The sequence below is a fragment of the Danio aesculapii genome, chromosome 24, assembly GCF_903798145.1.
Source record: "Danio aesculapii chromosome 24, fDanAes4.1, whole genome shotgun sequence".
Classification (NCBI taxonomy): domain Eukaryota; kingdom Metazoa; phylum Chordata; class Actinopteri; order Cypriniformes; family Danionidae; genus Danio; species Danio aesculapii.
In genome coordinates, this window is record NC_079458.1 from 28,421,784 (window position 1) to 28,441,435 (window position 19,652).

A 19,652-nucleotide genomic window follows, 5' to 3' on the forward strand; every position below is an offset into this window, starting at 1 on the left:
TATTACCAAAATGATTACACTCAAGATGACATTTTCATTTTCTTTTTACAATCCAATCTTAAATCCCCACCCAAAAAAGACGTTCATTTTCCAGTTTAAACAAAAAAAAAAAGAAATTAGTCAAATCTATTTACACTGTAAAATAAAGTAGTTTGACAGCATCTGTGAGACTTTTCAATTATGGTTCAATTCAATCACAAAAGGGAGGCACTTGATATCAACAACATTGACATTAGGGACTCTGAACACAAGCATTTTCATTGTCATTGGGAACACAGGTACTAGTGTGCTGAAAGTCGATTGTAAAATTTGAACCTCAAAGATTAAAAACAGATGGCTGGTGGATACCTTTAGAAATGAATGAACTAAAAAGTAGATTATTCATATTAAATCGGGAGCTTTGAAGTTTTTGGTGTAAAAATGAACCCAGGCTGACTTTTTTCGTAAATTTACAAAAAAATTTCATACTACAGTTCCAAAATCAACCTATTCAAGAATAACATTTCGTAAAGTTGATAAAATGGACAAGAAAATTTATTGAAGTAAATGTACAACAGCAGCAAAATCAAAACAGCTGTATGCAATAAACCACTTTACATTGTTTTCAAAGGAGGAGGTTGAAGTTCTAATTGAGTCAATGTTCTTCGATAAGACGAAAGAATCTAAACTAAAGCCACTGGTTTAATTGGTCACCAAATGGGACACATTTGTATCATCATTGAAAATCGCAAATATAATTGGTCTTTAAATACCATTCTGATGTATTCTAAACAACTCGACTAAATTTCCGTACATTTCTGAAGTTAAATAAGACTAATTCCAATTAGCACTAACCGTGCCCCTCTCAGTGTATGTCAGTGAGTGTGTGCATATGTGTAATAAAAACAAGATCATTCTGAGAGATCTGAATCAAAAATTGCTGGGCAAAACAAAACAAAAATCAGTAGAAAAAAACAAAAACAAGAATAAAAATAGAAAATCGAGTCTTCTGGTTTTGAAAATGATGAGCTGGAGTCTTGTCTCGGTCCTGGAACAAAAGATGGTCAATATGTAAAACGTGTCATATCTTCTCCTGAATGAAAGGATGCTGCAGAGCTTGGTTGATGCTAATGCGTTTAGCAGGGTCCAGCATCAGAGTCCCATCCAACAGATCCTTCAGCTGGATGACTTTCTTCCTTTGATCCTCAGGTAACCTCTGACCTCCGACCATGTCTGCGAGAAGGTCTTTAGTGGGGTTAATGGTGCTCATGACGGTTACCTTCTCCTGGAAACAAAAACAAGCAGTCATGTATACAGTAATATGGTATGAAATAAGCATTTAAGTCAATAAGACAAGTCTTACCCTTTCTGTCACTTTGTCTACTTCTATGTACAGGAAATTCAAGTTCTGGTCAAAATGTTGGTCTTTAAACATTCCTTTCCGAATCATCTTTACAAAAATGAAAAATAAAACATCATATAAAAACAGACGTACAGCAGCAGTATGAAATGTGTGAACTTCCTTTTTCATATATAACTGCATTTCCAAAAAAGCAAACACTGGTTCAGTACCTTGTTTGGCATCTTGCCTTTCACATCCATGGCCAGTTTCAGCATGTGGTTGTTGGAGGAGCCAGGGAAGAGAATTTTTCCTGTGTATAGCTCATACAAGGTACAGCCGACTGACCACATATCAATACCATAATCATATGGTTTTCCAATAACTGGATGGAAAAAAAAAAAAAAGATTTAGGGAAAACAATACAAGCAAAAACAAAAAGTTGCTAAGCACACATAAACTCAATTCCATGTTCAATAGAACAGGCCTCTGAAACACACAAATAGATGCAACTCACCAATTTCGGGTGCCCTATAGAATCTGCTTACTAGGTAAGGAGTGATTTCATTGTCAGCGACATGAGATGCAGAGCCAAAATCACAGAGTTTAAGTATAGTCTTTGACTCATTCACCTGCAGACAGAGAGCACGAGTAAAGGAATGAAGTCTCCTTTTGGCTCAGTGGCTATACAAATGGTTCTCAATCATGTTCAGCCCCCTCCCACCCCTTGACAGCAAATGTTGTATGCCTCCTTTGAACCCTATCATACACCAGGCGCAAGAAGGCGCAAGTCGTGTTTGCCCCGATGTGTTGCTATTATCTCATCAACACAACATTAATTTTCCCGTTTTCCGTTTAAATAGCAAATCCATTTGCACCACTTTGTGGAATCATGGGTGTTCCAGTCTAGAAAAAAGGTGTGTTAAGGCGCATTGTTGGCACGTTGCTATTTTGAGGAACTAAAGTAGACTGTGCAATTGACAAGCTGAAAGCAGGTCTAAAGACCAGCACAGAGCACGTTAGTTGTGCGCCTTGCTTACACAATGCTTAATACACACAGGACGTACAGCAATACACAAATATCTTTACAAATGAAAAAGAATTAAAGCAATAAAATATTACAAAAATTATTACTTTTCACATAAATAAAAAAACACTGCCTCCATGCCTTCATCTCGGAGAGCTTTTTTTAGTTTATTCATGACAACTTGCTTTTGTATAATGTAATTATTAATAGTAGTATCATTTATTATATGCATATTTATATTTGTTTCATTAAAATCAAGCTTAGATTTGTCCACCTGTCAGGTTTTGGACCATATCGGGCATAGCACCTGAGTTAGGATATAACTCAGTTTTTGACAACACTTCGTTATTAGTGGTCATTTATTAATTTGCTGGAAATAAGAAATTAATTTAGAAATAGTTTTGAAACTAATCTTTGCGCTTAACAAAAGAAATTAATTATGTAGGCTAATGGATGTCTGTTTATACAACATCGTTTCCTTATCCACAAAAGAGAGAAAGAGAAAGGGAAAGGCTGATTGGAAGAGGCTTATTCTTTATCTGTGAGGCCAGCAAACATGACGTAGCTTTCAGTTATGACGAACCCTATTTCTATAATTATACTTTATTTATAGTTAAAGGTCTATGGCTCTGCATACAATGACTTTATCTTGCTGGAGTTTATAGCCGTTTCACTTTACTTCAGGACGCATTTATGCTGCTCTGTAGGTCTATTGGAGACATTCAGAAATATTCCTTGCAAATCTAATAAATGTTGGAGGCATACTTGTTACATAAACGCACTAAATCGCACTTCAGCAGCGTGTATTTGAGGGCGCGCAAGAAGTTTTGTGCACGAACAGAGGAAAACAGCGCTCAAGCACAGAGATTCACATGCTCGTATTATATGAATGCGATCTCGACTTGTAATACTGCACTTACAACATTTGTCAATGAAATAATGCCGCAGGTAGTCGGTAGATCTGTGTAATAGGCCCAAAAGAGTCTGCCACCACAGCTGGAAAAAATCCTAGAGGAAACACTGGACTCTGATTGGTTTATTCTCAAAACACACCCATAACTCATTAAGAGAACAAGCTCAACCCTGTTAGACCATGCACCGTGGCAGAGCGTATTTTTCAGTCCTTAAAATAGCAAAAGGATTCGGACACACCCTTAATGCTTTTGCACCTTGAGCTTTGGACTTTGAGACTAAATCATTAAAATAGAACCCTTTGTCTCACACAACCATTTCAGGTCCTGGAGCTTCTGCTAGTAATGTTGGTGGGTCCCAGGAACGTGGTTGAGAATCACCGATATATTTGATACTCACCAGTATGTTGTCTGGTTTGATGTCCGCATGGAGGATGTTGCAGCGTTTCAGAAGTTTCAGAGCTAGAAAGAGCTGTTGACTGTAGGAACGCACTGCTTTGATATGCAGACCCACATCTTTGCCATACTTCTTCAGAACTTCCCGCAGATTCATACTGTGACGGTCAAAAATATGGAGGAAAAAAACAAATGCTGAAAATAACTCATTTTGCATGACTTTAGATATTTATATAGATAATTTTAATTTATTTTACGTTAGCATTTATATGTTTTTTTTTTTAATCAGATTGGTTTAATTTTATTTATGAAGGCAAGCAACTAACATTATAATGCATTTCCTCACAGGCATGCAGGGCACATTGATGTTAAGTTAGGATTGTTCATTTTGGTTAATTTCTCGAACTAAAATTTGACACTCGATAACCAAGCATTATTACATAGAATAATAGACTTAACCAAGTACATTGAGGGGGTTGTTTTTGCAGAATAAAGCCCTTCAGTCTTATGTTGTGTTTACACCAGACGCGACATGCATAAGTAAATCGCACTATTTGCACATAAATAGAAGCGTAAACATTTTGAGTTTACTCATATCATTCGCACACCAAATTCACTTCTTAACAGACGTGGATTCAATTCATGGTCGGGGCATCCGTGTGCCTGGTGATTCTAGTTTCGTTGTTAAACAGATAAACATGGATTTTTTTGATAGAAGCTGTGCTTTAGAAAAACTGAAAAACCGTGCAGATTCGTTCAGCGCTGTGTCTGAGTGCACTACATCCTTTCAGAGGTGCACCCAGCTCCGAGTTCATAAATTGATATAATTTATGAATTAAATAATTCAATAATTATAAATTCAATAATTATTCACATCTTTGTGTTATCTTAACATGTAAATCACTCACGCTTGATGCTTCATCTGCGTCTAGTGTAAATGCACCATTATACAGGCTGATAAAACTGTTTGGATTTTATGCAAGGGATAAAGACAACTGAAAGGCTTTATTCTGTGAAAACAACAACCTGGATGTACTTTATCCTGCTTATTACATGGCTACTTGTTAAAAACGGTCCAAAAACAGCAGCGTAACAGGCAAGCATATATATGAATGTGAAATTACATGATATACAGTGATAAAGAGTTTGACCCTTATTGAATTGCTATTTTTTGCATGTTTGTCACACTTTAAGTTGTAGATAATGAGGTTATAGTTGTAGTTAGTTGTAGCCCCAAAGTGTTAGAAATGGAATTTAAATGCCGGTAGATCAAGCCGGTAGACTTGTTTTTGAATCTTCGTTGGATTTCGACATGATGTGTAGGCATTTTGGTTTATTTTATTTAGAGGCGGCAATATTTTCACAGAGATATGAGATATGCAGTTTTAGATTTAGTTTTTTCATTAATAATAAAAACCTTCATTAAAAAACTGCTCGATGTGTTTACTTGAATTATATTAACTAATATGTGTATTTGTTCGGTGACCTGAAATTAAAAAGTGACAAACATGCTAAAAAAAAGTAAATAAAAAAAATCATTGAGGCGGCAAATACTTTCACACCATTGTATGTTTCGTCTTTTCATTTTCAATGTTGGAAACATTTCTATTTTTATGGAAACTCAAATATTTTTGTTCAGAATTCTTTCATGAAAGAGTTCCAACATAAGTTCCAACACAAGTATACATAAGTACAACATCCTTACCAGTTTCTTAAATGAGGATATTTATAAATATAAACAAGGCACAGGCTCACAGCAAAGATCTGAATTTACCTGAGAGGTTCAAAGACCAAACAGAGATGCTGTTTGTGATAGAAGTGTCTGAAGAGACGCAAACAGTGAAATTTATCATCCGGATCTGCATCATTCAGCTTCTTTAGAAACTCAAGCTCTTTCAGTCCTGTCTTCTGCCTGTCATCACACACAAACAACAAATAAAATTTAATACAAATACATATATATACATATACATATATATACATATACATACATACATATATACATATACATACATATATACATATACATATACATATATATACATATACATATATATACATATATATATACACATATATATATATATATATATATATATACATATATATATATATATATATATATATACACATATATATATATATATATATATATATACACACACACACATATATATATGTGTGTGTGTGCGTGTGTATGTATGTATGTATGTATGTATGTATGTATGTATATATACATACATACATATACATACATACATATACATTATATATATATATATATATATATATATATATATATATATATATATATATATATATATATATAATAGAGGCCTATCCATTTTACAGGAGTCCCACTGATAACCATTTAAACCTGTAGTCACCTTTTACATCCTTTCCCATGCCACACTGTAGCACGTAATGCTTAAAAATAATTCTTAGCACCAAATTTTGCATTGATTTGAGATACTTTCCAAAATAAAATGTACTAGAAATGAAGTAGATGATGAAATAAGTTAAAAAGTCAGTTGAAAAGCTTTTTTTTTACATTTCTAAATGTTTTTAAAACAAACAAATATGCATACATGACACTGCTGTGCCCCCATGCACATCCAAATATGTTAAATACCCCATTTTAATTAATAACACATATTTATTAATCAGATAAGCCTGGCTGTTGTGAACGCTTTGTCGGATAACTATGTATGTGCGCATCACGTGTACTTGTAATAATCATTAAAAAAATTCAGATCAAACTGAATACAATCTTACATAAACAACACATGGCAAGCAATGTGTTAATAACAACAAATAATCATATTAAATTACAAACAACCCAACAAGTTGTTTAGCATTTGTGCATCGCCGCTATTATACGCTTACACAATATTTTTCCTCGGGCAATTTAAACCAAAATTCACAATGACACTCTATCAAATATATCTACAATAATAAGGAATATGGTTGGTTACTGAGTTTTTAACCTACATACCACACAAAGGAGGGGCGAATTTTGAAGGAATAAACAATGTGAGGAAAGCTCCGTTTTAGTGAGCCAAACTGGAAACTTTATGTCCTTTATGCCACCGGCAGGCAATTCTGTACAATAGGGTGTATGTCGAACGTCACGTGACCAAACCGGATCCCTGAGTAGAACACTTCTGCTCATCACCAGTTCATATGCGCCATCGGTTTGTTATTGACAGTAGTGAGTAGTAAGTAGTGTTTTATACGTTATATAATAGGGTATATGTGCAACTTTCGCGGTCCAGTCAACCTGGATAGAACACTTTTTCACTCTCCGCTAATATGGCATGTTTTATACAAGAAGCCTCCAGGAACTACTAAAGTTAAGCATCACAGATGTCCACCGGATGTGCTCATCATCTAAATGTCCGGCCACCAAATTGGACAAAGGATTTAAATTGTATGCTTCATCATATATAATGGATTATGAAGGTATGTAAGCTAGCGGAATTGAAATGCTGTACAATGTCGCTATGTTAACTAGTTAACGCTATAACGTTACTTAGTCTGCCGTATGGATCTACATATTCACATTAACACTTTGTGAATTTTTGCACCAGTACCAAATAAAGACAGGTTGACTGGTGATGTCAGCATTAGGGCAACCTGTCACAGGTCTATGAAGAAGTCCGAGACGCCACACAGCCTGAGAGTAACGTTATGGATGGTATGGGAGTTCTGTTTGTTAAAGTTCAGTAACTGTTTTTTTTTTTTTAAGCCGTTCTGGCATTTGGAAAATGCATTTACAGTTAAAGTTACCTTAAATAAATTAACCATGGACAAACTTCATAATTTGTAATCAATATGTATGATAATCGAATGAAATCAAACTTATCATGATATTTTGTTTTCAATATCACCCAGCACTAATTAAAAAAAGCATTACTTGGCTGATATCGCCGTCAATATATTGTGGATCCCTATGTATAAATATATATTACAATTCATGTGCACAAAACAAAATACATACTCATAAAACACATTTTGCAAATGCAAAACACCATTTACAAACATATATCAGTGTAAAAAAAGTTGAGTGTTTAAAATTTGCAAGTTCATCCTAAATGAGAACGTACAAAATCCTCTTTCATGTACGAAACAACCTGGATTTGTGTGTTTATTTTTTTTTTTACTTTCCTGGCAGGAAGTAGGTCACTCCTACACTTTCGCCAATCAGACGAGAGCTCTGAGAGAGCTGTAATCAAGGTGCTCTACTATGCACACCTTTTGCGCAGTCTGATCCTCTCCAGCATGGTGACTGGAGAATGGTCAGGGTTTCAAGCCAAATATTAAATTCCCTAATTTCAATGATTAAATCTAATTATACACAAATGGAAACTTATGAAATTGAAAATTGTCACATAAACTTATTACTGAAAGTTTATTGGTAGCTGAAAAGCCCTAGCTGATCATATAGCCCATTGTATTTTGCAAATGTGAATAGTGCTGTGCACGTATGAATTTTAATTTTATAAAACTATTATTGAGACTGTTTTGTTTCCACACTTATCAAGAGATGGGTATTTATATTTAATATTATTTGTAAAATTCATATAAATCATTATGTATACCGTTACTATAAATCATGTAACCAACTCAGAATAGTACTTTATTTAATGCACTGTTATAAGGGTTATGGTTTTAGTATTTATATATCAAATATTCCCCAGAATTGCAAACGGGGCTTTTTTTTTTAGATCTAACGGATCTTTAAATTATGCACTGTACCATTCTGTTAGCGTATATTTTTAAGTTACGCAACTCATGTATATCTGAATTACTTAGTGCTCAAATAATGAAACGAGCAGTTTAATGGGTATGAAACCGATTGTCTAACGAATGTCAGACGTTAAACTTTACCGCGATATCAGACCTGAAGGCTTTAAAATCCAGATTCTATTAAGCCAAACGAATTGTTTTGTAAAAAATTAATAATGATGGTGACTTCGTTTGCAAGGTAATTTAGCATTAGCATGCTAACACTAGCATGATAGAACAATTAGATGTCAGGGTCCTCGTAGTTTACCCCGAGAAAGACATAGAGACAATTTCCTCTAAACACCCCATTCGGATTCCAGACTGTACAATGCTTTGTTGCTGGTGTTACGCCACGCACGTGTTCTTACCCGTTATTCGGTCGCTTACTCTGTAAATCCATTTCCACGTCGGCCATTTTGCTTCAGCGGCGGCCCTGTGTTATTCTTCCTTAGTGAGATTTTGAGAAGGAACAGAGCGCAGAGGAACGCGTGTGCTCTCTAGTGTCTGCATTAACAACTACAGAGTATTTCTATGAACCTGAAAAAAAGGAAACGTGCAGTCAAAGTAATAACCAGTTTTACCGTTTAATTGTAACAGTCTTAAGTTGTCTAATTGTTTTTAGACTTGGAGTATAAATAGGCCAAAAGTAAAGTTTCTTAAGTATTTGTGTGAACTTGAATGGCAATTCTAACTGCATTAAAAATACAAACTAAATGTACAATACATGTAAAAATAATAATTTATATATATATATAACAAACAAACAATTCTTTTTACATTTATTTTCTTATTTATATATTTTTATTTATTTATTTTAACATTTATTTTTAAACCTTTATTTTTTCTTACTTGTTTCTTTATATTTATTTGTTTGTTTTTTGGTACATTTGTTTATTTGTGCATTTCTTTTTCCATTATTTAATGAGCATGTTTTACCTCAGGAATAGCAATCAAGTCAAGTCAGCAAGGATAAGATTTGAGAATACAGCTACACCTTTGTAGCTTACATGGTGTGCTGGTTCAAAGTGGAAAAATGACTTAGTTGGGCAAAATCTTATATTATGGTTTAAATCATTTAAATACCCCTGTAGTGGTTTGTGGTTTGGGTTTGTGTTTGATTGACTCAAACACCAGATCAGAAGACGGAGAGGAACCAGTGCACATTACAAAAGCATATCAATGGATTTTACATGTGACAAATGTTTAAAATACACATAATGTGTGCGTGTGTGTATATATATATATATATATATATATATATTATATATATATATATATATATATATATATTATATATATATATATATATATATATATATATATATGACCATTATCCAATCAAATGTGTTTACCACCACTACTTGACGAAAGTGAACAAGCTCAAATTTTTATCTCAGCATCACTGAGAAGATAATGGGCTTTTGTATATTTCTCCATGGGTCGGTCTCAGCTCAAGCAGTTTTCCTAAGGAGGATTCACTCAGTGAAAAGCTGTTCTACTTAGGTTAAATAATTTGCTCATGTTTGAAAATGTTTGATGATTAGTCACAGTTATCAGGATGTTTGCATAAGCAGGCATAAATAGCTTTTGGTAGTACGTATATTGCTTATGTTCTGAGGGGAGTGAATTTTCTGATGGATGTCCAATCCAGGATGAAGTAACACAAATCCTTTTTTATGATTTTATGATTATTAATAAAATAAATGTTTAAAGGTCTAGATTATATAACAACCCAGTGTCATCCCTTTTCAGAATAAAACTGGAAATGATATGTGTGTCATTGCTTTTTCTGTATGCCAAGTTATTGGTTTCCTCAGGATTCTCAGTCCCATTCAAAAGGTCACTGAGACCTCTCATGAGGAACTGGATGTTTGATGTTACTTGAAGAGCTGTCACTAGATGTTTATGAATTGTGATAGTGATTTGTCTTAGCTGTCTCTGTTTTAATCTGCTATGTTTATGTTACTATACTGATAAGATGCCTGATAGAGAACAGGATAGCCTTGAAGTAGATAAGTATTCATCGTCAATCTGTGCATGTTCTTCATAAGTGGAGAGATGAAGATGAGCTAAATTACACTTCTGTTCATTTTGACCAGAGAAATGTCCTCCTGTTATATCTAATCTTTGTATGTATGACGCCTAAATAATCATTGGAAATATTGTTCGAAATTGTACACACACGTGTAAATTTTCCAAGTATGTCTGTGTCTTAACCAAATAAAACACCTATACGTATGACGCAGTTAGAGTATTTGACGCATGTTAGAGTATAGTTGTTTTGAGCAGAGCGGCTTATGAACTCTGTGTAAATGTTGAAGCTGGCTTCTGTTGATAAAACTACAAACTATCTACAGTAAACTTTCTTTGATTGATTCTTTGTCTCAGGGTCTCTTCATCTGACACACTGGTCATTTGTGGGTTAAAACTGTTGGTTCTCCAATAATCACAGTTTGTCTGCGGTAAAACTTCTAAAATGGTGCACACATCTGATGATCTTACACCTAGGCCTACGATGATGAGTTGTTGTTTTTTTATATTTCTAGCTAGTTGTGTTTGTTTGCTATGGCAAAATGTAATCACAGCTATTATTCACATGGCAATACACACACACACACACACGCGCACATGCACACACACACACACACACACACACACGGATCAGTGAGCAGCTATTGCTTCCAGTGCCAGGGGAGCAATTAGGGGTTAGGTCAAAGGCACCTCAGCTGGATAGATGGAGAGAGTTCAGTTCATTCAACACACCATCAACCCCGTGACCAGGAATCAAACCTGCAACCTTTGGTTACAAGTCTAACTCAGAGTCATATAATTTTCTGTACTGTTTGGATACCTAATCACATCATGTGACACATTGATTGTTTATGAACTCCAGCCACACCTGTATGTCACCCTGATGAAGGCAAGGCATTATCAGACAGATCTGTCTGATAGTGCCTGTACCAGATCTGGTCCAATGACCCAGGTATATAGTGGTCTGGAATATATGCCAGGTTATGGCCCAAAGGTGCGCCAGATAAATTTTGCTATCTGGGATGAGTGGGAAGTCATAGTACTGTCAAAAGTGTACAAAATAAAAGCACCAACTGAAGTCACAGATCATGCACTTTTTTTCTGATCAGATTTCTGAAAATCGATTAATTTACATTTGACCACATGAATGCATCTCCATAAATGGATATGATTCCAATCTTAAAATCATTTAAGTCTCAGATACACCTGCCCCTTTCATCATGTACAAAAGTACAAGTTATATACTTTATTTGTCATACAAATTATTTTAGATGCAGCTGTAAAACATCACCACAGCACAAAAGGCTCATCAGGGAGAGGAAAGTTACTTTCAAAATGTAATATGTACTTTCAAAAAGTAACATGTAGAATATTACAAGTTACTGTCATTTTGTAATTAGTTATATTACAATATTACTGTCTCTGAAATGTAATGTGTTACATTACTTTTGAATTGCCTTTAAATTACTTTTGCCAAAATAACTACAAAAGTATGACTACAATTCCAAACATATTGCCATTAATTATAATTTTTCAGTGAGATTTTTCTTTGCACGAAAAGTCTGACCAATGACTGCTAAATGACTAAATGTAAATGACCATCTGAGATCTGATTATATGACATCTTTTGGTTTTAATATTAACCCCTGTGTTTTGTTCGAATGTACTATTCTTTCGTTATGTTTGTGGCTGTTTTGGCCCCATTGACTTTTATTATAATGATTTTTTTTTTTCCATTGCAAAGCCATGACACAATATAATAATCCATGCTTGATTGTTTGTGGTTTCCCTGTTGGGAAACCACAAACAATTTAAAACTTTTACAGTTGATCATCAATTGGCACCATTAACACTATAGGCCTGTGCGAAAAAAAAAAAAAAGTTTCTGACTTTTATATGGAGCTCTATGCAGCATGACAGCACTTACTATGTTTACTATGTTCTGAAAGCTGAGATGATTTTTTATTTTCGCAGACAAGGTAAGCATGCAAAGGTCTCTCTTACACTCTCACGCACGCAAGCACGCGCACACACACACACACACACACACACACGCACACACACACACACACACACACACACACACACACACACTCCATACAAAAGCCAGAAACTTAGTTATTTTTCTTTGCACTGCAACTGATGATCAATTGCAAATTCGATCTCTTCCCAACAGTGAAAACCACTAACTAAATAATACATGATAATATGGCTTTGCAATCGAAAAATGTCATTATAATGAAAGTCAATGGGGCATAATCAGCCATCAACATAACAAAAGGGTAGTAAAATTGCAGTTGAGTGTATTTAGTAAAAAAAAAAAATTACACAATCCCCTTAAAATATGTAGCAAATTTGTCACCAAAAATCATTTCATTTTCTGAAACAGAGAGAAAGTTGTGGCCAAATTAATACTCAAAATCACACCAAAATAGATGAAAACATCCCCAACAGCACACAAGGGTAAAATTATTTTAAAAAACCTTATGTTCTCTAAAATATTATACTGAACTGAGCAGATACTGTGTTGAAGGGATAGTTTACCCAAAATTTGAAAATTTACTCACTTCTTACATTTCTTACAGGACTGGATTCGCAGACTGCAGTGCACATGTGTCTAACAAGCGCAAATATATTTTGCAACATGAATAAATTATGAATGAAATGATTAGAGATGCATTTATTAACATTCTAAATATTCCACATGCAATTTTTTTTTCATTGACATCAAGTTTCATAATACACCTACAATATAAGACAGATATTAATATTGTCACTCGTTTCTGTGGTGGGTAAAAGGAGCGAGGACTCAATTGCAGAAACTTAATGGGTTTTAATAATAATAGAAATAAAATAAAATGTAAAACAAACTACCCCAGAGGGGAAAAACATTAACAAAATACACAAACAAACTTGACTGGGCAGGCTGGCAGGAATCACAGCTAGACAGGGCTGGACAGGGCAACATACAACGACGAACTGGCACAGGACAGCAGACATGAGGAGAATATAAGTAGAAATAATTAACAAACAGACAGGTGAACAGGATAAACTAATAATAGGTTAACAAGGTGAGTGGGACTAAACAATAGACGGGAGAGCACATGACACAAAAAACACCACAAGCCATGTGCTCACGTAAAATGGGACAAAAACACGCAGCCAGTGAGAGAACTCGTTAACCACATATTTACAAAGCACACCATCAAAGCATGCAGCCACAATGTAAACACAGAGCCACGTGCTTAGACATCAACAGACGCAAGACACAAGCACATGATAAACTAAAACCACCTTACTGTGTGCTCACACACGCGCATGTTTCATCTCACGCCTACAGAAACCAACTAGACTGAGACGCTTAGAATGAAACAGCACGATGTCGACAGAACAAGCACAAACATGAGTACAAGAGCGCGCGTCCCAAACACACCCAGACCTTGCGAGCCCGCATCAAGCGGAAGTGCACACGGCCTGAGCGCGGTCACAACGGCACTTATACAGAGACACACAATAACAGAAAATAAATGCTTGACCCGAGAAAACTCGAGCCGTGCACAACATACAGGACAAGACAGAACAGGTGTGTGCTGTGTCTCTGCTGTTAATGCTTCCATCTGATATTAATTCAATGTTTTAATGTTATAATTTCATTTATTCATTCATTCATTTTCGTTTCGCTTAGTCCTCTTTATTAATCTGCGATTGCCAGAGCTGAAGGAACCGCCAACTTATCCAGCATATGTTTTACCGCAGCGGATGCCCTTACAGCTGCAAGTTGCAACATATCACTGGGAAACATCCATACACACTCATTCACACACATACACTATGGACAATTTAGCCTACCCAATTTACCTATACCACAGTCTTTGGACTGTGGGGGAAACCGGAGCACACAGAGGAAACCCACACGTACACGGGGAGAACATGCAAACACAGAAATGCCAACTGACCCAGCCGAGGCTTGAAACAGTGATCTTCTTGCTGTGAGGCAAACGTGCTACCCACTGCTCAAAAATACCTACCCAATGTTCAAAAATAAAAATTTTCACTTCTACTCTACTATACATAAACCAATTCACTGTGACTCACTCACAATAAACAACCACAGACACGCGCACGACGCACACGCACACCACACACACACACACACACACACGCACACACACACACACACACACACACACACACACACACAAGCGGTTTTTGACAAGCGGTTTTACTATAGTTTATGACAGAAAGGTTCTCATTTGTCCACCTTCTTTTGATATATAGGCTTTTTTAAAACTTTGGGCATCTTAATGTCCATGGTGTGATTTATGCACGTGATATATGCACTAGTTTTATATTAGTTTATATTGGTTAAGTGGCGGACATTGCGCTCTCTCACTCTCGTTAACATGCTTAAATACCTGTGCTATGTGACAATATAAAATTTGTTTAAAGCTGCGGTCACACTGGGATTTTCCTCCCCTAGACTTCCATTCATACGCACGTGGATATGTCAGACCGGAAACGCAAGGTCATACGTCAAGTTTCGCATGTCGCTGCGGTACAAAGTTCAAGCATAGTGAACTCTGACCTGCGAAATCTCATCACTTGACTGTGTGAGACCAATCGAGGATCAAAACATGACCTCTCGGGACAGAAATTTAAAACATGGAGTAATCGCTTGCTTTTTTAAATTTCTAATCATCATGTTTAATCCCGCCCCTTTTCCTAGCGCCATACGACAGAATTTCGCACACACAAAGCCCAGTGTGACCGCAGCTTAAGTCCTCGTTTATGAGATTTAAGGTTTAGGACTCTGCTGAAGTCTGTTCTGAAAAGAAAAGGTGTGTTCGACATGAAGCACAGCTGATGCCGGTGATCAACGAGATTAGCCGAGCGCAGGCGGGGACGCAGTTGAAAACGGACCCGTCAAGCCGGACAGCTGGACACTTCGGGGCTCAAAGTTGCTGCAGTCATGATGACCGATCACATGGCCTCATCATCATTTAAAAAAAAATTTTTTACTTATAAGATTTACAAATAAAACAGAATACAGTCTCTACAAACTATAGTTCATTTTTAAACAATTGATATAATTATTTTATTTCAAGTCTGTATGACTTATATATATAGATTATTAAAAATATATCATTTAAATTGTTCATGGAGCTGAATGTAGTAAATAGTCTGTATAAAAAAGGTTGAAAGTAAACCAGTGCAAACAAGCTAGCCTTTATAACCAGATTATTTAACAAAACATGATTGCTGCAGTAAAATATTTGTAGTCTTTTAATAAGCATGAGCAAGATAGAAAGAGTATGAAAAGTGAATTGTTTGTTTTGAAATTTGTGAATCGGAATCTGTCCAATAATAAACCCGGAACACATGTGGGATGTTGTCATGCTGTGAACTCGGCCAATCGTGTAATATCGGTGTCATCATGTCAACTCCAGCAGTCTCTCTTCAGATGCTGCACCGTCTGAATCAGTCGTCTGATCTCAGAGCGCTGTCGCGGTACTTTGATGCCACATGTGACAGTCACGTGGCGTCGTCGCAGCGTCTGAAAACTTGTCCTCGACCGTGCATCAGCTTGTAGCCGAAGTGTCCACTCACAAGGAAGCCCTTCTGGTTGTGAACATGGAGATTCTCAAGCTAAAACAGGTGAACGCAACGTTAAAAGAAGAAGTTGGAGTGTGCAAACGGTACAGTTGGAGGTGGACACTGAAACTACACGGGGGTACAAGAGAAAGCGGTAGAGGATGTTCGTAGTGTTGTGATCAATATCCTGAGCAAGGTGGTCCCTGGTTACAGTGACAGAATGGAGGATGCAGTGGATATCACCCATCGTCTCGGCCCGCAGAGAAAAGATGGTTCATGGAGATCCATAATTATTTTGTTTGCTCTTCATCGCTTCCCGAGACATTGTGTGGCAGTCAGCTAGAGGATGTACATTTCTGCGCGATAACAAGCTGCGATTCACAGAGGCATTGTGCCCAGAAGACAGAGAGGCAAGAGAGAAAACTTTGGCCCTTGATCAAGAAGGCCAGAGAAGATGGAAAGAAGGCTTCCTTTCATGGATCTTGTGCTCTAATTGACAGGAAGAGATATGACTATGCCGATGTTGAAGTAGGAAAATACACGTGTAATTCTGCGTCTTTTCCCCGCGATCAGATTGTAGATGAACAATAGAGTGGTTCACATTTAGCCAGAGTTTGATTTTTCAAAGGATCTAATTCCTAGTGTGAACTATTTAATTAAAATTTATGTTAAATTCAATTCAATTCACCTTTATTTGTATAGCGCTTTTACAATGTAGATTGTGTAAAAGCAGCTTCACATAAAAGGTCATAGTAAATTGGAACAGTGTAGTTCAGTTTTCAGTGTTTAAGTTCAGTTCAGTGTGGTTTAAAAATCACTACTGAGAGTCCAAACACTGAAGAGCAAATCCAATGAGGCGGCAGTTCTACAGATCCCGAACCATGCAAGCCAGTGGCGACAGCGGAGAGGGAAAAAAACTTCACTGTGAAGAAGTGAAGAAAAAAAAAACCTTGAGAGAAACCAGACTCAGTTGGCATGACCATTTTAATTTCTCCGCTGGCCAAACGTCTTGTGCAGAGCTGCAGTCCTCAGCGGCGGAGGCTGGAAGCTGGCCTCAACGAAGACTCGTCTGTTCCTGGAGCGTCACAGGAATCAGTCTCATGTTCTTCACTCCTCCATGACCACCACAGTAGCTGCTCAGGATACGGCCTGGTCCAGGAAATGGAAAGCTTGGAATCATCTCGTCGTTGGTCTTGGATCTAATCAGTGACTCTGCATAGTCTGAGGGCCTCGGAAAGAGTATCCCCAGGTGGAAATGGAGAATAAAGAGAATAATTAGCGTAGCTGCTGTTCATTGTGGTATATAAACGAGATGTGTGGAGCACATTCATGTATCAATACCGCTAAGTGATGCACTGAGTGTATGCTTTACTAAAAGATAGGTCTTTAATCTAGTTTGAAACTGCAAGAGTGTAATCTGAACCTCGGACATTATCATGAAGGCTATTCCAGAGTTTAGGGGCCATAAATTGAGAAGGCTCGACCGCCTTTACTCGATTTTGCTATTCTAGGTACTACCAGAAGCCCTGAGTTTTGAGATCTTAAAAAGCGAGTTGGATTGTAGCGAGACAGAAAGTTGGTTAGATAAACAGGAGCTAGATTATTTAAAACTTTGTAGGTAAGAAGCAATATTTTAAATTCAATATGAAACTTAACAGGCAGCCAGTGTAAGGAGAGATAAAATTGGAGTGATGTGATCAAATTTTATAGACCTGGTAAGAACTCTGGCAGCTGCATTTTGTCACTAATTGAAGTTGTTAATAGAGATGCTGGGCAGCCAGCAACAGTGCATTACAGTAGTCCAGCCTAGAAGTCATAAAAGCATGGACTAGCTTTTCTGCATCTGAGATGGATAGCATACTTCGTAACTTAGCAATATTTCTCACAGAAGTAACCCCCGCCTTTGGGCAGCCCTCTTCCGACCTCTTTATGCAGCCCAAAAGGACCGAGCTGTCCTGGGAGAATGCCTGCAAATACCCAGAGTTGGACCATGGGCCATATGGCTATTCAACGCCGGGGCAGACCTGGACAGTCTCGTCCAGCCTGGCATCTCGTTGTGCTGAAAAGGGATCATTGGCCCGATGGGCTATCACCAAGGCTGAACCTGGACCCGGGCGTCCCAAGCGACACTTTTAACACAGGAGACAGAGATCATTTGTCCCAATTGGGACTTGGCCAAGGCCTCAACTGAACCCGGCCGTCCCACGCAACACTTTAACACAGGAAATAGGTATCATTTGTCTCGATTGAAGCTATTTTTTACCACACAGATAGAGGAATAATAAAGACTACGAAAGAAAAGGATTAATTATTTAATAATAATAAGATAATATCTTTAATAATAAAGATATTATAAATTGTATAATATTTATTCAGGAAGATTTAGAGTCTTTCTGTTGCTTCGAGGGGCGTTTCGTCCTTTGAAGGCTGCCATGCAGCGTCCCCTGCTAGTTCCCTCCTGGAAAAGAGATACAGAAGGCCAGTTAGCTAACACCACACGTCCCTCTGTTGAGGGTCCATGTCAAAAAGGAACTGATTTACCAGGGTGACCCGGGACTCTCTGTCCTCTTGCGCCCCTTCCTTGAGTGGCGTTCTCTGCCCGCTGCCTCCTCCTCCTCCTCCTCCTCCTCCTCCACCAAGGCCCTCTCAAAGAGTCTGCGGCGCTCACGTGCTTGAGAGGGACGGAGGTGAAGTGCGTATAACTTATCTGAGGTTGAAGTGTCGTGGCACATGAATTGCGCCACCTTCCTGCATCCTCGGAAGAATGTGAATTCTTTGCCTGCGTCCAGAGACAGACAGACAGAGACTTTTTGGGGTCAAAGCCGCTGGCAGTCATGGGGGTCACAGGGGGGGCACTGGCATAGATACTCACGTGCGTCGCGATGGCAGTTTCGGACGTCAGTGAAGGTGGGCTTGCCGGGAAGCCCCATGCTGGTCCACGCAGATTGAAATATTTGTTCAGGGTTCGACAGGGACCAAGTCTGGAAGTAAAAAAAAAATAGGAGGCCTGGATCCCCCCGGGGGAGGCTAGCCCGCAGCTGCAAGAACCTCTGGAACCAGCTGTATTCTTCCTTGTTGAGAGACAACTGGGCCGCGCCGAAGGCTCTGTTTGTCTTAGTGCGTGGTGATCTGGACAAGCAGAGAGAGCAGATGAGTGAGTGCCTACCACTGTTGGCCCCCAACCGCAAAGTTACACTCACGTTAATGACATCGGCAGACTCGTCCGGGCCTTCTGGAGGCCTCCTCGACCTCCTGGATGGTCAGGTTCTGGAAAACCCCACAGCGATGGCCTGTAAATGGAGGTCAGGTAGCCTGTCAGAAAACCATAGAAGCGCCACTGCTGCCTGGTGTATGGGCTGGACTCGAGACCATCTGATGGAAGGCAGTTAGGGATTAGACTTTTCCAACAAACCTTGTTACACCACGAATGGTTTAACTTAGGCGATAGACCCTGGTGCCCAAGGCAAAAAGATAATTTCTGCTCCGGGGCGCCAGCAGCTCTCGGGTCAAATTAAAGATGTTAAAGACTGGATGACCAACAATTATCTTCTCTTAACTCAGACAAAACAGAATTTATTACTTATTGGGC

At 37.7% G+C, this 19,652-nt stretch overlaps 1 protein-coding gene across 1 annotated transcript; it reads right to left on the bottom strand.

Annotated features, from left to right (window-relative positions):
• Positions 1 to 516: 516 nt before the first annotated feature.
• prpf4bb (pre-mRNA processing factor 4Bb) lies at positions 517 to 8,855 on the bottom strand. Its single transcript, XM_056450119.1, has 7 exons — positions 8,809 to 8,855; positions 5,427 to 5,564; positions 3,657 to 3,810; positions 1,836 to 1,950; positions 1,552 to 1,703; positions 1,343 to 1,429; positions 517 to 1,264 (listed from the first exon to the last, which is right to left on the bottom strand). Exons 1-7 carry the CDS (start codon positions 8,853 to 8,855, stop codon positions 1,061 to 1,063), a joined length of 897 nt encoding a protein of 298 aa, XP_056306094.1. The 3' UTR covers positions 517 to 1,060.
• Between the last annotated feature and the right edge of the window lie 10,797 nt (positions 8,856 to 19,652).

Bases quoted from the DNA above. Each gene is read 5' to 3' on its own strand.
- prpf4bb (XM_056450119.1), bottom strand. From the start codon at position 8,855: ATGGCCGACGTGGAAATGGATTTACAGAGTAAGCGACCGAATAACGG. The intron at 3,811-5,426 runs GTAAATTCAGAT...TGACCGTCACAG, and splicing joins TTGGTCTTTGAACCTCTCAG to TATGAATCTGCGGGAAGTTC. The intron at 1,704-1,835 runs GTGAGTTGCATC...TTTTCCATCCAG, and splicing joins CTATAGGGCACCCGAAATTG to TTATTGGAAAACCATATGAT.